The sequence below is a fragment of the Epinephelus fuscoguttatus genome, linkage group LG23, assembly GCF_011397635.1.
Source record: "Epinephelus fuscoguttatus linkage group LG23, E.fuscoguttatus.final_Chr_v1".
Lineage (NCBI taxonomy): Eukaryota > Metazoa > Chordata > Actinopteri > Perciformes > Serranidae > Epinephelus > Epinephelus fuscoguttatus.
The window spans coordinates 31,148,274-31,166,746 of NC_064774.1; the positions used below are offsets into that span (position 1 = coordinate 31,148,274).

At 39.8% G+C, this 18,473-nt stretch overlaps 1 protein-coding gene across 5 annotated transcripts in view; it reads right to left on the bottom strand.

The window, feature by feature from the left end:
• The window catches only part of map4k2 (mitogen-activated protein kinase kinase kinase kinase 2), a 48,963-nt gene that overhangs the window by 9,761 nt on the left and 20,729 nt on the right, over positions 1-18,473 (bottom strand). The window contains exons 6-22 of one of the 5 annotated variants that reach the window (XM_049568135.1): positions 17,226-17,273; positions 16,610-16,652; positions 16,388-16,460; positions 15,928-16,059; positions 15,661-15,723; positions 15,457-15,538; positions 13,277-13,393; positions 13,003-13,081; positions 5,967-6,025; positions 5,817-5,866; positions 5,034-5,072; positions 4,550-4,583; positions 2,078-2,234; positions 1,743-1,918; positions 1,504-1,545; positions 1,041-1,125; positions 811-890 (exon numbers count right to left, since the gene is read on the bottom strand). In XM_049568135.1, the coding sequence (XP_049424092.1) occupies positions 811-890; positions 1,041-1,125; positions 1,504-1,545; positions 1,743-1,918; positions 2,078-2,234; positions 4,550-4,583; positions 5,034-5,072; positions 5,817-5,866; positions 5,967-6,025; positions 13,003-13,081; positions 13,277-13,393; positions 15,457-15,538; positions 15,661-15,723; positions 15,928-16,059; positions 16,388-16,460; positions 16,610-16,652; positions 17,226-17,273 (1,359 nt within the window). Of the gene's footprint in view, positions 1-810; positions 891-1,040; positions 1,126-1,503; positions 1,546-1,742; positions 1,919-2,077; positions 2,235-4,549; positions 4,584-5,033; positions 5,073-5,816; positions 5,870-5,966; positions 6,026-13,002; positions 13,082-13,276; positions 13,394-15,456; positions 15,539-15,660; positions 15,724-15,927; positions 16,060-16,387; positions 16,461-16,609; positions 16,653-17,225; positions 17,274-18,473 lie in introns of all 5 variants that reach the window. The other 4 variants (XM_049568134.1, XM_049568139.1, XM_049568137.1 and 1 more) reach the window with 4 other exon arrangements.

An 18,473-nucleotide genomic window follows, 5' to 3' on the forward strand; every position in this document is an offset into this window, starting at 1 on the left:
TATATTATGTCATCACTTCATTGGTTTATATGCACATTTGCGTGAAATTTTGTCATAATTACCACATGAATTTTTTAACTATGGAAAAAAGCACAATTTATGAGGTCACAGTGACCTTTGACCACCAAAATCTTGAGATCATTTGTGACTCCAAGTGGATGCTTGTGCCAAATTTTGAGAAATTCCTTCAAGCCGCTCTTGAGATACTGGGTTCCCGAGGACGAAACTAACGTAGGTCATAGTGACCTTGACCTTTGACTGCCAAAATCTAATCAGGTCGTCCTTGAGTCTAAGTGGACATTTGTGCTAAATTTGAGGAAATTCCCTCAAGGTGTTCTTGGGATATTACGTTTATGAGAATGGTATGGGCGGACTCACTTGAAACCTGAAAATATACTGCCTTCAGCCATTGCTATCGCCGGATCAGAGGTGTTAAAAGACACTGTACACCCTCCACTCTTCTGCTGCATTTGCAAAGTCTATCCTAAATCAAAATTGGCGACATGGGACCACCTTGTCAGATCCCAACCACCACCTTGAGCGTGCCTGACTTAGTTTTCAGAACTTCAGCACAGCTCTCATGTCAGATATACAAGGACCAGATGACTTGAAGCAACTACCTTGCCCCAACCTAACATTTCCACGGTACCCCCAAAAGGACTCCCTGAGGGACAAAGTGATAAGCCTTCTCCAATCCACAAAGCACAAACTATAGGATAAGAAGATTCTAACTCTCCTAGCAGAAGTATCTATTTTTCTGTATTGCAACCAAATAGTAATGGATCATACATGGATCAGTCCTTGTCTTACCCTCTCTAGTGTATCTTCATGAAGCTCATTAAGGTTCAGTATATAGATGCCCTCCTCCGCCCCGAGAATGAGGTACTGATCTAAGAAGGAAAGAGAACATAATGTCAGTATGGGGCATTGATTTTGTTCCTGCTTGTACAGTTGATGAGATATCTAGCAAAGCAGACTTTATTCTGTTGTGTAGCACATCTATTAGCGACTCAGGACATTGAGAGACATTATTGTCTTACCTCTTGTTTTGGGTAAAACCCATGTGACAGCACAGTGGATTTTAAGGGGACAACCGTTGAAGACTTTGGAGAAGCAGGCTCCCATCTACAGAACCAGCACAGCAGCTGAATCACTAATGGTCCAACATGGTCATAGTGACTTTTCATGCAATTTTGTAATGATAGCCATTGTAAGAAAAACAGCATGTGTGATTATTACAGTTACATTAAAGTTGCACGGGGCTACTTTGCACATTGGCGACTCAAAATACCAGCAAGCAGTAACTGAGTTCTGGCACAAGACATCCAAAAATATTTGATGGAATGGAGCAGCGATAAAAACACCAGCTGGATTTTCACATAAAAACTGTTCCTAGTGCAGTTTGTGTTATGCCATGCGAGGAAGCTTATCTTGTTAGTGATCAGGGCATTGTCATTGGTCAGCTTTTATTGTAGGTCACATGCTGTTAGACTTCACACTTACATGGACTTGAGGGGTAGGAGGAAGTCCATGACAATCAGCCCTCTAGAAATTTCAAAGGTTACACATAACAAAACACAGGGAATAACAAAAACTATACATCAGATGCATTACAAATCAATATCTTGTCTGGTTGCATGATTTGTCACCATTAGACAGACATTAGGAAGTTATTAGGTTAGCAATTCACACAAGCTTATTGATGTTTCCTACTGATAGGAGAGACTTTGGCTTCAACTCACAGCGTCCTCAGTCTTTTTTCTTAGCGTGCTCCATTCAGGTGACAGTGGTGTCTCCCTTTTGGGAGAGGAAACAGTGGTGACCTTCCTCTTCTCCACTGTTACAGCGTCCCCTCCTGGCAGACATGGATCACTGCAGCGCTGTCTGATGTCCTGTGTGGCTGAGCACCTGGCCAACACTTGTCAAACAGGAAGGGGAAGTGATCTTAGCTTGCCCCTGAGCTGGTTTGGACAGTTAAACCTCAGACCTGACTGTGTGTGGGTCTTTAGTGCTCAAGGCTACACGCATACTTAGATTAAGTCAAACAAACATATTCACGTGACGCGATGTGTTGTACCTGTAGTGGAGGGGGAGTCAGCAGTGACAGCAGCGTCGGGGCCGAGTGTGCAGCTGGGTCTCAGCGTCAGGTCACTGTCGTCTGCGTTGGGAGTTAAAGAGCTGAAGGCTGGCAGGGAGGCTGTAGAAGGACTGAACAAACCACTCTTTCTACCTCCCTGAAAAACACCAGCAAACCAATGAGTCAGTCTGAGGGGCTAACAGGGTCACATTTCAACATGCTGTCTAGCCAACTGCATACTGTATACCAATACTATACAGTGTACACCATGGAGTAATGTTGACTGGTGTGGATGGCTCAGTCAGTGTGTCAGTTGGTCTTTTGGTCCAACAGTATAGTCCACAGAGAAATATCTTCAAGTACTGATAGCAGAGGTGTGTTCTCGAGTCACATGACTTGAACTCGAGTAAGACTCGAGTCAGAAATTCGATGACTTAGACTTGACATGATGAATTAAAAAAAAAAGACTTGCATCTCGACTTGGACTTTAACACTATCACTTGGACTCCAGCCTTTTGACTTGAAAACACTTGACACCTTCAAAAGATAGCTTCGTTCATGTACAAAAACTATGCGTAGGTCCAAAAAAAATGAATTGCAATATGCAAAATATGCAGATCAAAGATTACAGATGGAGATAACGCTTCCAATTTCATACAAAGAATGGTTGGTCGAGGCTAATACAGGGTTCTGCGGGAACCCTGTATTAAAAAGCCTAACAATAAGGCCTTCATTGATATTAAAATGTCTTTAATCAATCTTTCAAAACTCTTAACAATCTTAAGGCATGGGAAGTAGAATTTTGTGAACTTTAATAATTTACCAAATGCCTCTTGCATTAACATCATTCAGATCAGGATAGCCAGATCAACAACACACATAAACACCGATCAGCCAAAACATTAAAACCACTGGTGGGTGAGGTGATTAACATTGATCATATTGTTACAACGCAATGTTCTGCTGGGAAACGTTTTGTTACTGCTATTCATGTGGATACCACTTAACATGCAGCAACAGTTTAGGAAAGGCCTGTAGAATGTGACAGAGAGCTCAACGCATCCACCTGGCCTCCAAATGCCCCAGGTCCCAGTCTGATTGAGCATTGATGGGATGTGCCAGTACCCCAGGGGTACCCCTGATCCACTGTGGGGCCTTTTTGGATCAGACTTGGCTCTGACATGTCAATGCATGGACACAGGACCTCTAGGGGTGTCCTGTGGAGTCTGGCACTGGGGCGTTGGCAGAGGATCCTTTGAGTCGGTTGTGAGGTGGGGTGCTGGCATGCCCAGCGGATGCTCGATCAGATTGGGATCTGGGGAATTTGGAGGCCCGGTTGATTGCATTGTAACAAGATTTTCAGTATTATTCACTACATCTGTAAGTGGTTTTAATGTTTTGGCTGATTGCTGTATTTACCACATAAATTCTAATGACAAATGAGCAAACTTTTTTCAAATCAAATGGATACTTTTATGATAATATAATACATTGAGTGTCTTCCATGTGTGTAACACTCATAAGTCTTTATATTCTTTTCAACATTTTAAGCAGATCATACAACTTTTTTTACAATAAACATTTGGACAAAATGGTCCCTGGCCCAAAGTAATTGACATCGGTTCAAACTGGGTCCTGAAAGTCTTAGTAGCTAAGTTACTCTTTAACAAACTTGTTTTATGAATAAATGCACATTTTGAAAAGCATCCATAACTTTTTAAAATCTAATATATTATTACTCTCTTGTTAAAAGAGAACATTATGACTTAATGAACTTATTATGAACATTAAGTCCTCTCAAACACACAATGAGCGACTCACTGTTCCCAGTCTGTAACTGGTTACCACAGTCTGCTGAGAGGAAGAGGATCCAGATGTGAGGATCCACAGAGCCACAGCCATTCTCTGACACGCCAGCAGGAGTCGTATGAATGCCTTTATGTATATCCTGTGTGAGTGTCCAGTACATCTTACGCACAAACACAACAATCTTTCACTAATCCAAATTGTTTTCTGGTCTTCTGGGAGAAGATTATACTTGTGTAAGATCAAATATGTTGCAGCCAAGACAAGAGTCAGGCCAAACTGAACCCAACAAGTAACTAAATCATCAGTTCATTTATTTATGTTTGAAATGCAGCTCAGTGCTGAACTCATTTAAACTTGCGTCTGAGGTTTGATTTCCTACCAGGGACCCAGGGAAGGAGACACAAATATAATGGGTTGTGTGGTTTTGGATTGAGTCTGTGACTGGACTGTTTGTGGCAGTATGTCATATTCTAAATCTGTGACAAACAATTTGCTTTTGAACAGAACTGAGTGTCCGAAGCTAGGAAGAAAGATTTTGAAGTTTAAGGAACGGTAGGCATTTAAGTACAATTAATGGGTTTTTTTTCAGACCTAAGACAGAATCAGTACACAGTATGCAATTGGATCACAGCTTCAGCGTATGGTTGTATGGTTACCACTCACATCAGTAGATGGCGCCCTCCTAATGGTTAAACTCCTGAAAGAGAAGGGAGCAACAATGTCCCAATCAGGCGCCATAAAACTTAGAACAATTCATGTAATGAAATCCAAATCAAGCATTATGGCAACAAGCTGGACAACAAATGCAGATGCTGAAGATGCTGAGGGCAGAGTAACAGCAGCACACAAACAGAACTCTTGAGGAAACACCACCACAAAAGCAGACAAAAAGCCCAAAAAGCAGGATAGAAGTGGGTTTGTGCTCAATCAGTCCACATCCAGTTCATAAAAACGTACAGCAGGACTTTAGGGATGGGATTAGCAGAGAGTGAACACAAACCCACTGATTATGTCGTGTTTGGCATTAGCTGATAATCACATTATCCAAAAATAATTATCACAAGTAGTTTATTTCAGTTGAATTGATGTGGGATGGGAGGGGGGGCACTGCTGTTAGGAGAGGCTGGAGTTGATAGACGTGGCCTACCTCAGCTGCAGAGCTTGCTCCACACATTCCAACAGGCTCCTGCAACAGGAAGACCTGGTGTTTATCTGACTACGGGCCTGAATGGCCCATAACAATGGGAGGGAAGGAACCAAAGGTCCACTGCTATGGGTTTCTGAAACCCTATAAGAGTGCTGATATTTGGGTTGAGGCTCAGACTGCTGATATTCTAATTCCAGTTATTTCAGGTCTTGTTCTCTCAGTTTTGGCCATCAGTACTATCAGTAATGTATGCAGGTGAGACAGAGACGCCCCAGTATTTTAATATCCACTGTGTCCATTGTGTTATAGTGCCCAATAGTGCCAACAAGTCCCTAAAGGCATTTTGGTAATTTTGATGTAGTGACCTGGAATTGAGGTCACATGACACTTACTTTCCCAAGAAAAGATTTTACACAGTTACTACACAAAGAAAGAAAAAGTTGTAAAACAATGGACAGAGTTTCCTGAACACTTTGAAATATTTTCATATAATAATTTCAGTATTTGATAAAGACGTTTTTAAGTGGCAGGTGAGCTGTTTTAATCTAAATGATTGGGGCTCCATACTGGAACACAGTATCCAGTTTTCTGAAAAGCGTACAACATGGTCGGACTAACAATGGACAGTTTTAAGAGAAACAGCATACAGCAGGACCAGAGATAATGTCCTTTTTATATTATTAATTCTTCTTCCATCTCAAAACAGCTAACAGCTAAAAAAGATTATTCTCAACAGAGAAAAGGGGGTAGAAGATTGGAGATGAAAACATAGAGAAGTCTTACGGTGAGTTGTCTTCATCTCCAGACAGACTCCAGTCATCATCATATGAGCCCTGCTGAAGGGGGAAAAACAGAGCAATGTTCATGTACATTCACGTATGTCATCAGTATAAAGCAATGCCACAAAAATATCTTACAGATAAAGTGCATTACCATATCAGGATAAGGCTCAGTGACTTTCCTCAGAGGAGGCCCAAACTTCACTTGATCGACTGCGAAGAAAACATTATGAGAATTAAACGAGTGCTGTACAGTATTCACACAGAACTGTGGCTCTTAGAGTAAGACAGTAAAGAGCACGCCATTACGTCCCACACAATCTGGCCGTTTTCATGCACTACTGATGAGCATTCACTCTCAAGTGCATTGATAACCTTAGTTGGAGCTAGGCACAGGACGCACTCTGCAACCACACATCACCTATCATGTCAATAATGTGCAAGCACAATGGTAGACTGGCTTATACCACCTTGAGCCAATACTTCAGGTGAGCCTAGCATGACGTGGCCCGATGACAATACACATTTAAATTTTTTACTGACATTTTAAATTCAGTTTATTATAATTAGGTGGTTTGCTGCCGCAGTACTTGGTCTGGTATTACCAGTAGCTGGCTAATAATAGTTAATGTTAATGTTAACAATTCACAGATAACAACTCTAACATACAGTATACACATGTATGTTAGGAAAAAAAACCTAAAAGATCTTTATGTCTTTCACAAGCTTCTGATATGCTAGCTAAAGATATGAAAATGAAACAGTCACTGCTATTTTTTTAACATCTACTTGACAAAGAACATCGGGTTTTGTTGAAATATTTTATCAGAGATTGACACTCTCAGGTCATCGTAACATTTACACTTCTTCTTGATTACACAGATCACAGCCTCTCCACATAAGGTTTCCTAAAACTACCAAATAGATTTCCATCAAATTTGCAGTGGGCATTCATGGTCCCCAGAGGGGAAGTCTAAGACTACTGTTTCCAGGGGTATGTATGGCATTATGGAATATTCTACTTTTTTCCCATAAGTTTTTGAAGAAAAAACCCTTATACACGCACATGTACAAAATAGATATGAGTTCATTCCAGTAGAGACCGGGTGACCTCCATTTTCACTTCAATACTGCAGAGGCTGGAAGTATCTTGCTTTGTTTTTTCTAATGACCTGACTGAGATGTGATTAACAGGAGGAAGCAGTTCGAGGTGAAACCACAGAGAACCTGAGCTGTCAGCTGACAGTTTGACAATGAAGCAGAGGATGGGGAAACTAGTGAACCAGAAAGCGGAAGTTGCTGTCTTGTCTCGGCTCAGTTAGCTCTCATGGTGTTGCTGAAGGCCTACATAAGTAGATAAAACTATCCTTTCATAATCGTAATTTAAAAGTTTAGAACTTGTTATGAGAGGTCTTTCAATTTTTTCTCTTTACTATTCAGAAAACTGATTGCAAAATGTCTTGAATTATTTAACCTGCACGTCAAAACTGTCACAGTTAACACTAAAGGAAAGGAAAATATCTGTTGTAATGGCTGCACAAAATTATTTATTTTTGCATGTTATTTCATTTACTTCAAAAGACCTTCCTTGAATTCTTTTCACCCTCCCAGCAGTCAGTGGTTTCACAACAGCACCAACTTGCAGAGACTTGAAACATGCAATAGAAATTCCATCACAGAGGCAACATAACATGTCCTTAATTGGCCAAAGATCAATTGTTGCAGCATGGTAACGTAGTAGGAGAAGGCTGATTAGAAAGCTCTGCAACATATCTGAACAGCCAGCAGCTTTATGTTATTAGCAACATGACGCTGCCTTGTTGTTGCACCACTATTTGTGTGTTTCCTGTTGCCTGTGCAGCATTGCTCTAAGTCTATGGCTGTCAGTCAGCCAACCACTTTGATCCAGTCAGAAATATCTCAACAGCCATTTGATGAATTTCTATGACATTTGTATTTCTATGACAGATGTTCATGGTTTCTAGACGATGAAGCTCAATGACGTTCCTCTACCTTTCCTTTGGGACCACTGGCAGGTTGATATATGTGGTTTTGAGAGAACTGTCTCAACCATTGTTGGATGGACAGCTAAGAAGGCTGGCACATTCGTGCTCCCCTCAGGATGAATCATAACTTTTGTGATGCCTTAACTTTTCATGTGGCTCCATCATCAGGTCAGAGTTTTAATATTCCTCAACCTTTGGTTTATGACCAAATACCTGCAAACCCAGTGACATTCCTATACAAAGTGGAACTGAGGCTAAATGACACTAGCATGTTATTATGTTACCATGCCAACGTTAAATACAAACACACACAGCTGCTCGCATGCATAGCTGTAGACTCTTATGCTGCATTTCTGCTGTATGGTACAGCTCAACTCGACTCAACACACTTTTGGTACCGGGTCCTTTTGTCCACTTCGTTTGCTACTGGGGACAGTATCCCCTTATTGTAGGTGGGATTATTAGCCGATAGCCATAGCCAACCGTGTGAAACTGCTTTGACATCATCTTCAACGTGACACTCTCTGAACCCTTTCATTGGAAACCAACAGTGGAATGTCTGCACTTGTGTGGTATAGTGTACGTAGGGTACACTGTAGATTTGTGGGCTGCCATTTTTTTAAATCGGGGTAGAGTGAATTAAAAAATTGCGATCACTATTGATGGTAACGTGGCTATTTAAAACTGGATTTGTACAGGATGTCCCATGTCACGCTAGTGACAATTCTCTTTGATCAATCAGCGACCTGCAGTGTTTTAACTCCACCTTCTAGCATTGGCTCAGCTTGCTAGAAACCTCTACAGAGCTGGTGTCAAAAAAAGCAATCGATAATATCTGCAACTTTTGCTAATGTAAAACCATAAAAGAACAAGCTGAGTTGAGTAGAGCTGTGTTGTATTACACAGAAGAAATGAGGCAGTAGTCTTGTTTTAAAACTAACACTGACACTGTACATTGCTGCAGTACTAATCCATGCCCTTTTCAAAACCTTATTTTGAAAAACATATTTTTCTTGAAAACCTTTCTGTTATTTAACAAAATACCCAAACTTCACAAACACAAAAAGCTGTACAAGAAATTTGTCAAAAAATACAGACCGTCTGTTTAAAGATCCAGTGTATACAATTTGGGGGGGATTTAGTAGCATCTAATGGTGGGAATTGCAGATTGCAACCAACTCAAACTTCTCCAGGATAGAATTACTTCAGTGTTCATTGTTCAGGAGGTTTTTACCAAGAGCTGTTTATCCACAGAGGTCTCTACCTCTCCAAAACAAATGGACACAGTGATTTAAACCAGAAAAAATACTAAATGAAACAGTTTGATGTTACAAATGTTGCAGATTCACCCAGCAAGCTCACCATGTGCCTGCTAATGTGTGCTCATCTTTTTTCTGATCCAGATGTTCAGCAGGTTTTTATGGTGAGCCGATTTACCCACAGAGGTCTCTTCCTCTCCAAAACAAATGGACCCGGTGATTTAAACCGGTGAAAACACAGAATAAAGCACTTTTACATTGCAAATCAGTGTCGTCACGGAGGGGCTGCTAACTACAGTGGCTGATGCAAAAACGCAAATTGCAATGGCCCTTTCTAGAGCCAGTGTTTGGTTTGTCCTTTCTGGGCTACTGTAGAAACATAGTGATCTCTGTAGACACGGACCTCCTCGCTATGCAGTAGGGCTGGGCAATATAACGACTATGTGCCACATATCAATATATTTTCAAGCAAGATATAAATTTAGACAACACTGTTTATATCGATATAGGATCAAGTAGTATTACATTACGCATACCAGTATGCATCTCTCCTCTCTCACATTCTCTGCACAGCTCTGCCCCACACACTCACAAGCTCTCCAGCAACACTTTTTAGAGCCGTAGCCTGACGTGCACCTCCCCAGAAATGTAACAACATGACGCAGTGACGCAGACCTCCTGTCTGTTTCTGTACACTGACACCATTTCCCACAGTGGATACGAAGCTTGTATTTACTTTAATTTCACAGATAAGAAACAATAAATTATGAAGACAATAAGGGCCCCACAAAAAAGCATTTAAGTCTTGTGTGTGATTTATTCTGGCTTCATATCAGTAGAAGAAATGCTGCTAGTCGCTAGGCTAATTTATACAATGTAAAATGCTATAGGCTTGTGCTCATAATGTTAGCTTTATATGTTCGGAAAACGTGTATAGTATAAGACAGTTGTGTGTGTAATGTGTGTTTTAGGTTTGTTTTAAATCAACTAAACTTGAGGGCAGAAACCCTGCCACTGACTAGTGTTTTTGAGGTGTAACTGTTTTGTTGCATTTTATTTTGATCACAGTCTGTTTTTATAAAACTGCCTGTGACATCAAATGTGGCTTTGATTTCTAACTGAAAATATGTTGCCCATTTCGTAGAAAACACTGAGATATATCGTGTATTGCCAGTCAGCCTGTAAATACCGAGATATGAATTTTTGTCAATATTGCCCAGCCCTACTAAGATATAAACGGCTCATTCTAAGGTCACAGAAACATAACTATTGTTATTTTCAGGTGACTGTACACTAAAGTAAACATACTTATGATTATATATTCTGTTTCTGTCAATATATCCCCTAAAATCTTACACACTGGAACTTGAAAAAGAAGAGCCCTGTAGCAGTGGTAGCATAACCTAACCCTTAGCAGTAGTAACAGCAGCAGCAGCAGTGTGAGCCTTCAAAGCTCATATTGGTCAAAGTGAGATGCAGGTGTTGATTGTGTTTGTGGCTTGTGTGTGTATGAATGGCACACTGTACGTAAGGGTGGTTGAGGTCAGGGTGATATATGATTTAATGCTGGGCCGTGTGTGAAACCTGACTATCACACCAGAAACATTTGCGCCACAAGAAGCCTATTGGCAGCGCAGCAGTATGAAGTCACTCCAGCCAGTGCATAGAAGTACCACTGTCTGTCACACACCAATGGCATGTTCGCTGTGCCATCCTCTGACGCAGCCTTCATCCCACATGTATGGACGGGTTACAGATGAGGGCAGCTATCAGCAGGCTGACTGAGGGCCTTTTGTCCTCATTCATATTATGGAGATTACAGCACTGAATACTGGGCTGAATACTGGGGGGGGGGGCATAGCGGACAATGAAACCACTCTTCAGCAAGTACAACCAACATACAGTATATTTAGACATGCATGCATACAGTTATAGGCACAGCCATCGAGCACACTGGCACATACAATGACTGTTAGAAACAAACTGTATTAATGTGCAATCATTCAGATATCTATGGATGATATATTTACACACAAAAGCTTCAGAGCTGCATAAAGCCCAGCTGTTCATAATATATCATATCTGTCATATAAATGTCATGGTGCAGACTGTTGTCATGCACTGTTCGTATATATACATGAAACATAATGCACCAGAATCCGTATATAACCCACGTAATCATGAGCCAGTAATTTGTTAATACCCATGTAACTGTGAAGGCTGCAATCATGTTATAAATGCCCTGACGTGAGTAGTATTAAGAGCAAAAGTCTATGTTAGGAGGCACGGTAGGGTGGTGGACAGGTCAAACAAACACAGGACTTTCCACCAGGAGACCAGTTTAAGAATGTAATATGACGACACCCAACCATGTTTCATTTCCCACACCTAACCTACGTAGCTTTACTTTCCTACACCTAACATATGTAACTTTACGTTAATTATATAATGTGACAGTGCCCAACTATGTTTCTTTTTGTAAACCTAAGCTACATAATTTCACTTTCCTAAATCTAACCTACGCAACTTCATGTTATGGTTGTATCTTATCATTACGTACATAAGGTGATGACACCCAGCCATGTTTCTTTTTCTAAACCAGACCCATGTAACCTTACTTTCCTAAACCTAACCTAAGTAACTTTACATCAAGTACATAACATGACAATGCCCAAACATGTGTCTTCTTTTTTAAACCTAACTTACATAATTTTACTTACCTAAACCTAACCTACATAACTTTACATTAAGCACTAATGTGACAGCACCCGACCATGTTTCTTTTCCTGAATAAAAACTAAGTAATGTTACGTTAAGTTCATGATTTTACCTTCGGTATGTAACGTGATGATGCCAAACTGTGTTTCTTTTCCTAAACCAAACCATTGTAACTTTACTTTCCTAAACCTGGCCTCGATAACTTTTGTTAAGTGTCTAACATGATGGCACCCAACCACAATTCTTTTCCTAAACCTTACCTGTATCAATGCATTTTCCTAAACATAACCTTTGTAATTTATGTTAAGTATGTGACATGACAACGCCCAACCATGATGATTTTCCCAAAGATAACCTATATAACCTTACTTTCCTAAATCTAACTTACGTAACTTTACATTAACTATTTAATGTGACAATGCCAAACCATGTTTCTTTTTTTAAACCTTGTTCCTAAACATAGCCTATGTAACTTTACTTTAAGTATGTAATAGGATGACGCCTAACCATGATTCTTTTCCTACACTTAACCTACATAATTTTACTTTCCTTAACCTAACCTCTGTAACTCTAAGTTACATACGTAATTTTACATTAAGTATGTAACATGACAACCCAAACCATGATTCTTTTCTTAAACCTAACCTAGAGACGCTAATTTGTTGGCCACTAATTTATTAGATATCATACAAACTGCATTTTTGTAAGATATCATATGAGTCATTGTATGAGGCTATGTTGCATGATGCCTACAGCAATAATGTTGCCGTTGTGCTGTTGCTAACATAAAAAAGACTCTCAAATAACATAATAAAAAAGTGTAAAAAAAATAAAAATAAAAAAAGGATAGATTCACAGGATGGTTTCCAACCTCATATTCTATGTGTTACCTACCCAGCTGGAGTCAGGACATTATTAGCTTAGCTTAGCAGACTAAGCTAAAGACGGGTAACAGGGGAAGTCTACAGTCATGCTTGTGGTTCTGTGTGGCTGTGCTTATACTGCGTTCCATTTGCACTAGCAAGTCGAAATTCCGAGTTGTGCATTAAGCACAGCGAAAGGTCTAGGACATGTTTAGCCAAACACAAAGCCTGCCTCCTAACAAGTCTAAATTTTTTCAACATGTCTGAGTGTTACTTCAACATGTGTGTGTGTGTGTGTGTGTGTGTGTGTGTGTGTGTGTGTGTGTGTGTGTGTGCATCCGTACATTGTTCTTCAGATAGGGTCCTCTCTACAGGCAGGTGTTTCCCTGCTGACTGAATCTTGTCAGGAGCCAGTTCCCCGACCTGTCAACAGATCATTTATATCACACTGAATGGGACTTTCTCTCTCCACCAGTTTATCTCTGTCACTTGTTTATTGTGAGCAACAGAACACACATTTGATTTAGAGGTCACAGTATCGCTACACTACTTTAAATCCTGCATTGTTGATTAAATATTGTTACAGTATCAGTCCTGTCACCTCCCTGCTGTACTGACCTCCAGCTCGTTGTCGTCCATGCTGTGTGTGTGGGCAGTGTGGAGCTCAGGGTTGTTGGCCATGTCCAGCAGCTCAATGACCAGGTTACGTGTCAGGAGCTGTGTCACAAACGGATGCTGGGGGAACAAAGTTACAGGTCATCACTTTGAACAACAGAAAACTATTTTGTCCTCAGAGAGTCATGTAAAATGGTGGTATATCTACACCAACTGGCCTACTAATTGTCAAATTTTCAATCTTTGGAAAGAGATCGCTATGCTAGTTTCACACCTTTGAATAACAGTTTTGATTTGCGGCTTCATGCAATTTCTGGTATTGTGCATAGACCCAGACATCCCCGAGTTTTCCGAAAAAATATTATCAAAGTCTGACAGATTCGTCTCAACTGAGTACTTTTAAAGTAACTAATGAAATGCGGGGAGCCAATTTGACGTCTAGCGTGCCATCTTCGCTCGTCACCTCACATGATTCGGCTTCAACTTACAATTATTTTTACTTTTATGATTAATGACTTACTGTTTTGTCTACAGAATGTCAGAGATTAGTGAAAAATGCTCATCACAGTTTCCTGGAGTCCAAGGTGACATTTTCTTTCATCCAACAGTCCCAAACCAAAAGATAATTAATTTACAGTGATCACACACAAAAAAGCAGCAAATCCTGGAACCAGAGAATGTTTGGCATTTTTCTATCGATCATTTTAACGATTTATGAATTATTGCTTATTGTTTTTGATGAATGCCGTTCAGAGCCTCAAAACGCTCCCATTGGCCCACAGCAGGAGGTTGTTTGTACTTTACGTGTATGGAGAAAAAGAGTACACACAACCAAAATAAAACTCTTCAACAAGTGCTGGACTGAACATGAGACATGCATGCTGGCAAAAAGTACGGTCCACACACAGTTCTCTTATTTACTGCTGCTGTTCAACGTTTCCATCAATCAGATTTTCTTCAGACACAATCAGCACAAACAAACATCATATGTACATGTCTCAAAACTCTGACAACCGTGTGCATCTTCACAAAACAATAAAGTGATCCTTGACAACTGAGACTGTACTTTAAGGCCCTGATTACTAATAGTGAGGGAAAAAATTGATACATCATGGTATCGTGACATTTTTGTGTGGTAATATTATATCGCCACACAGGACCAAGTATCAATTTTTTTATTATATACATTATTGATATCAAAAATACAAATGAAACTTTAGGTAGCCTACTAGAATAAAATAATCAATCGCTTTTTCAGTTCACTGGGGGCTATAAGCTACAGTTGGCAACTTTTATGAAAATAAATTTGTGTCATACTTGCTGAAACATAATTGACAGCTGTGTTAGAAACTCCTCAACTCTGACTGGTTGTTTTCATCACATGCAGTAAGGCCATTACCAGTGCTACAAAGTAATATAGAACGTAGAGGAGTATGATTTTTTTCCCGCATTATCTGTATCATTTAGTGCTGTGTGAATAAAGAGACAGTTTCAGAAGATATGACAGAAGTCATTTTTTTTAATAAAAGTTACTAACTGTAGCTTTAAGGGTAAATTTGGATTCACACTGGAACTGTGTGACACTGTCTTCTGCTATTTATACTTTTCATACCATTTACATAAATCAATAAAATAAAAAAGAACTGCTGAATGAACTGCATTTTAATGCCATATCTTCAAAAATATTTTTCAAAAGTCTAAGCTGAGGTTACAGAGGAGGCCCACATCAAAATAAACATAGTCTGATGTGTATATTATTAGAAATTTAAAAAAGCTTTTGACAAAAATGTGCCAAAGCAGCTCACTGGGCCATAATACATACTGAACATAAATAAATAAAATTGGCAGGTATGCATGTAGTGGGAAGAAATCCAGAAACAATTCAAGATGTTTTACAGTGTCTCTGATGAATAAAAAGAAAATGCTATCAACAAAATGCTATGATGCTTATTTGTGCTAAGTCACGCAAAATTTTCAAAGTGCCAAACTTTAAAATCATGAGGTCAAAATAACATCTGTGACATCAGTCAGCTTTATCGTGTGTCATCATGAAGAGAATCAAACTTCTCTGGATATGTAAGGGTCAAAAATAGAACATTTTGCATTCATGAATAATGCACATATGAAGACAGATGACTAGTTAACTGCCATTTATTAATGATCAGCTAAAAAGAGCTGCTAACCTGCAGCAGTGTCTCAGCTGAGGGCCTTTTACGAGGGCTTTTAATCAGAGCCATCTTCACAAAGCTTTGGAAACTTGCTGACCTGCAAAGAGTGACAAAGTGTGAATAAACTGTAAATCAACAAGATATCGACAAGATCAAAGGAAGGAAAATAATTGGTCCTAATGCATGCTATGTGATTTTGAAAGCAACACTTTAACCCACCATTTGGCTTTATCCTTTAGTCTTGGAGGCTGGAAGTTGCTTTTGGACATCAACATCAGCGCTCTGAAACAATGTTTTAAATGTCACCGGGCTGGAAAATGTCTGAATTGTTTACATGCAGTGACCGACCAGGAGTAAAATATAAAGCAGGCAGCCAAAACATTACACAGCACAAGTCTCTTCTGTTTATCTCACTGCTCTGAGTTCAATAAATCTGTCTGTTTCCAGCTGTCTGAGCTGGAGTCCCTGTTGTCTGTGCTGAGTCACCTCATTGGGTGGAGGTCAAACATGGGTGGCTGGAGCTCAGCCAGCTCGATGGCGGTGATGCCAACGGCCCAGATGTCACAAAGGTGGTTGTACCCGCCCTTCTTCTCAACTGCAGCCACCTCTGGAGCCATCCTGCACACATGAACAGGACAGAGGAGAGGAACATCATATACATGTACACAGCAGACACCAGCCTTTTATTGATGCTTTGGTATGAACTTAGCCATTGTGGTCCACCTCTGATGTGGCACAGTTTGATTACACATTTATTTCCTTATATTAATTGAGTTTATTTTTTAAAAAAATCAGTACGATCTTAATAGAGCAGGCCACTGTAATCCTTATAAAGTGTGTCAGCAGGATGGTGTGTGAGTGATTGAGTCAGAATAAACTACAGTGTGTGTTCAGGTTAATTATCTCACACACACTGTTCAGGTGAATGCAGCTTCACTCATCTTACCAGTAGGGAGTTCCTATAAAAGACTTCCTTTTGGCTACGGAGGCACTGATCTCTGCTGCCACTCCAAAGTCAGCTGCAACACAAGAGACACACAGGGTCACAGTGGAGCTGAGCGGCTGAAATCCATTATAGATGACCTATTTAAGCACACTTGATGAGTGTGAGTAGTTAAAGAGATACTACAGATGTAAACGTGTGCATCCATTACTGATCACCACTGACCCAGTTTTACATCTCCTCTCTCTGTCAGAAGGATGTTGGCTCCCTGCAGAGAGAACACACACGCTGATGAAAGCCCACAGTATAATAACATGATCACAATTATACAGTCCAACACATTGTCACAGGAATACAAGAACAACACATTATGTCATGGTGGGCATGAAATGGCTGGCAACAAGGGAACAAAAGAGTACCTGGTTAAGTTCAGGAAAAGACTGTGGTTTTGGTTAAAATAACTATATACAGGATATGGGTGACATAAACTTTCATAGTTTGTATAGTTACGTAAAGTCCAAAAAGTTACATAACTAATATGACGGAGACAAGCAGCAGTCTCTTGGTTGAAAGTTCATGTTTGTTTGACCCATCCACCACAAATCCTAGCTGCCCTGTATGGGCTTTCTCACTCTTTACATTTACTTTGTGTATCCACCATGGCAAAAGATCCATACTGACTTTCCACTGGTGTTGTCTTTAAGTTGCCAACACGTCATTTTAACACATTTCGTGTCCACCACCCGTAATACATCACTAAGAGGTCATGTCCGCTTCACAAATTCTATGAGACCAAGTTTTCCAGTCATAACTTAACAAAGCTTTAAAAAAACTGCTGTACCTTTATGTCTCTATGCATTTTGCCAGTTTCGTGCAGGTGATACAAACCCTGGAAAAAGAAGAAGAGAAGAATTACCTGAGCTTTGTATCCATTATTATTTCTTATTTTATGGCTGTCAACAAGTGAACAGCGGGGCCGGATTAACCAAGCAAAAAGGTGATGTTTGATCCCTATTAACCCCCTCTACCACCTGACACCAGTTCTCCTATGCTGGAATACTACTTGGCCTCAGGTTATTTGATTAAATACAGTTTAAGTTAAGAATATGCACCAGAAGAGCACAATGTAAACCAAAATACATATATCAGGCCTTCAAACTAGATTTGATACAGAACCTATTAGTATTTATTATTGATCATTTCATTTAAAGCAAAAGTTGTGAATAATTCCTTCAGTCCTAGTACTGTAACAATGGCAGTGCAACTTGTAGTATTACCAGTGCCTCATAGCTCAGCATGATCACAACAGTGTAGCACTAAATGTAAATTGCACCAAGGATTAGGCTTATCTTTAAAACTAGATAAAGTTATGAATTACTTTATCAATCCATCTTTATACACTAATTTATGTAAACCTTTTTATTTTAAAGGTCCGGTCTGCAGGATTTAGGTGGATATATTTGCTGAAATGGAATGTAATATAGTAAATATGTATATTTAGTGTATAATCCCCTGAAACTAAGAATCATTGTGTTTCCATTACCTTAAAATGAGCAGGTCCTCGTCTACGGAGATCGGCATGTTGCACTGCCATGTTTCTATTGTAGTCCAAAATAGACAAACCAAACACTGACTCTAAACAGGGCCATTTGCAAATCGCTAATTTGTGTTAGTCATAATAATTGGTCTAGAAGGTTGGAAAACACTGATTTTTTAAAATGTGAAACAGTTTTATTCAGTGCTTTTACCTGTTTAAATCATCTGGTCTATTTGTTTTTGAGAGGAAGAGACCTCTGCAGAGCCCTCAAATTCACTGTTTGCAATGCAGACACATGGCTGGCGTATGCAACAGCATGCACCGCATGCCATGTAATGAGGAACAACCAATCACAGCCAGCAGACCCTTCAACCCTTTATCCATGAATATCAGTTTGTGATAAACATGGAGAAGAGGTTAATCTTTTTAGTGCAGGGCTGCCAGAGCTTTACATCTGTCTCAGGTACAACATTTTTGGCCTAACACACCCTTACAAAACAACAACTGGAAGAAGATCAGCTCTGCACTCAGGATTTCTGGTAAGTAGTCTCT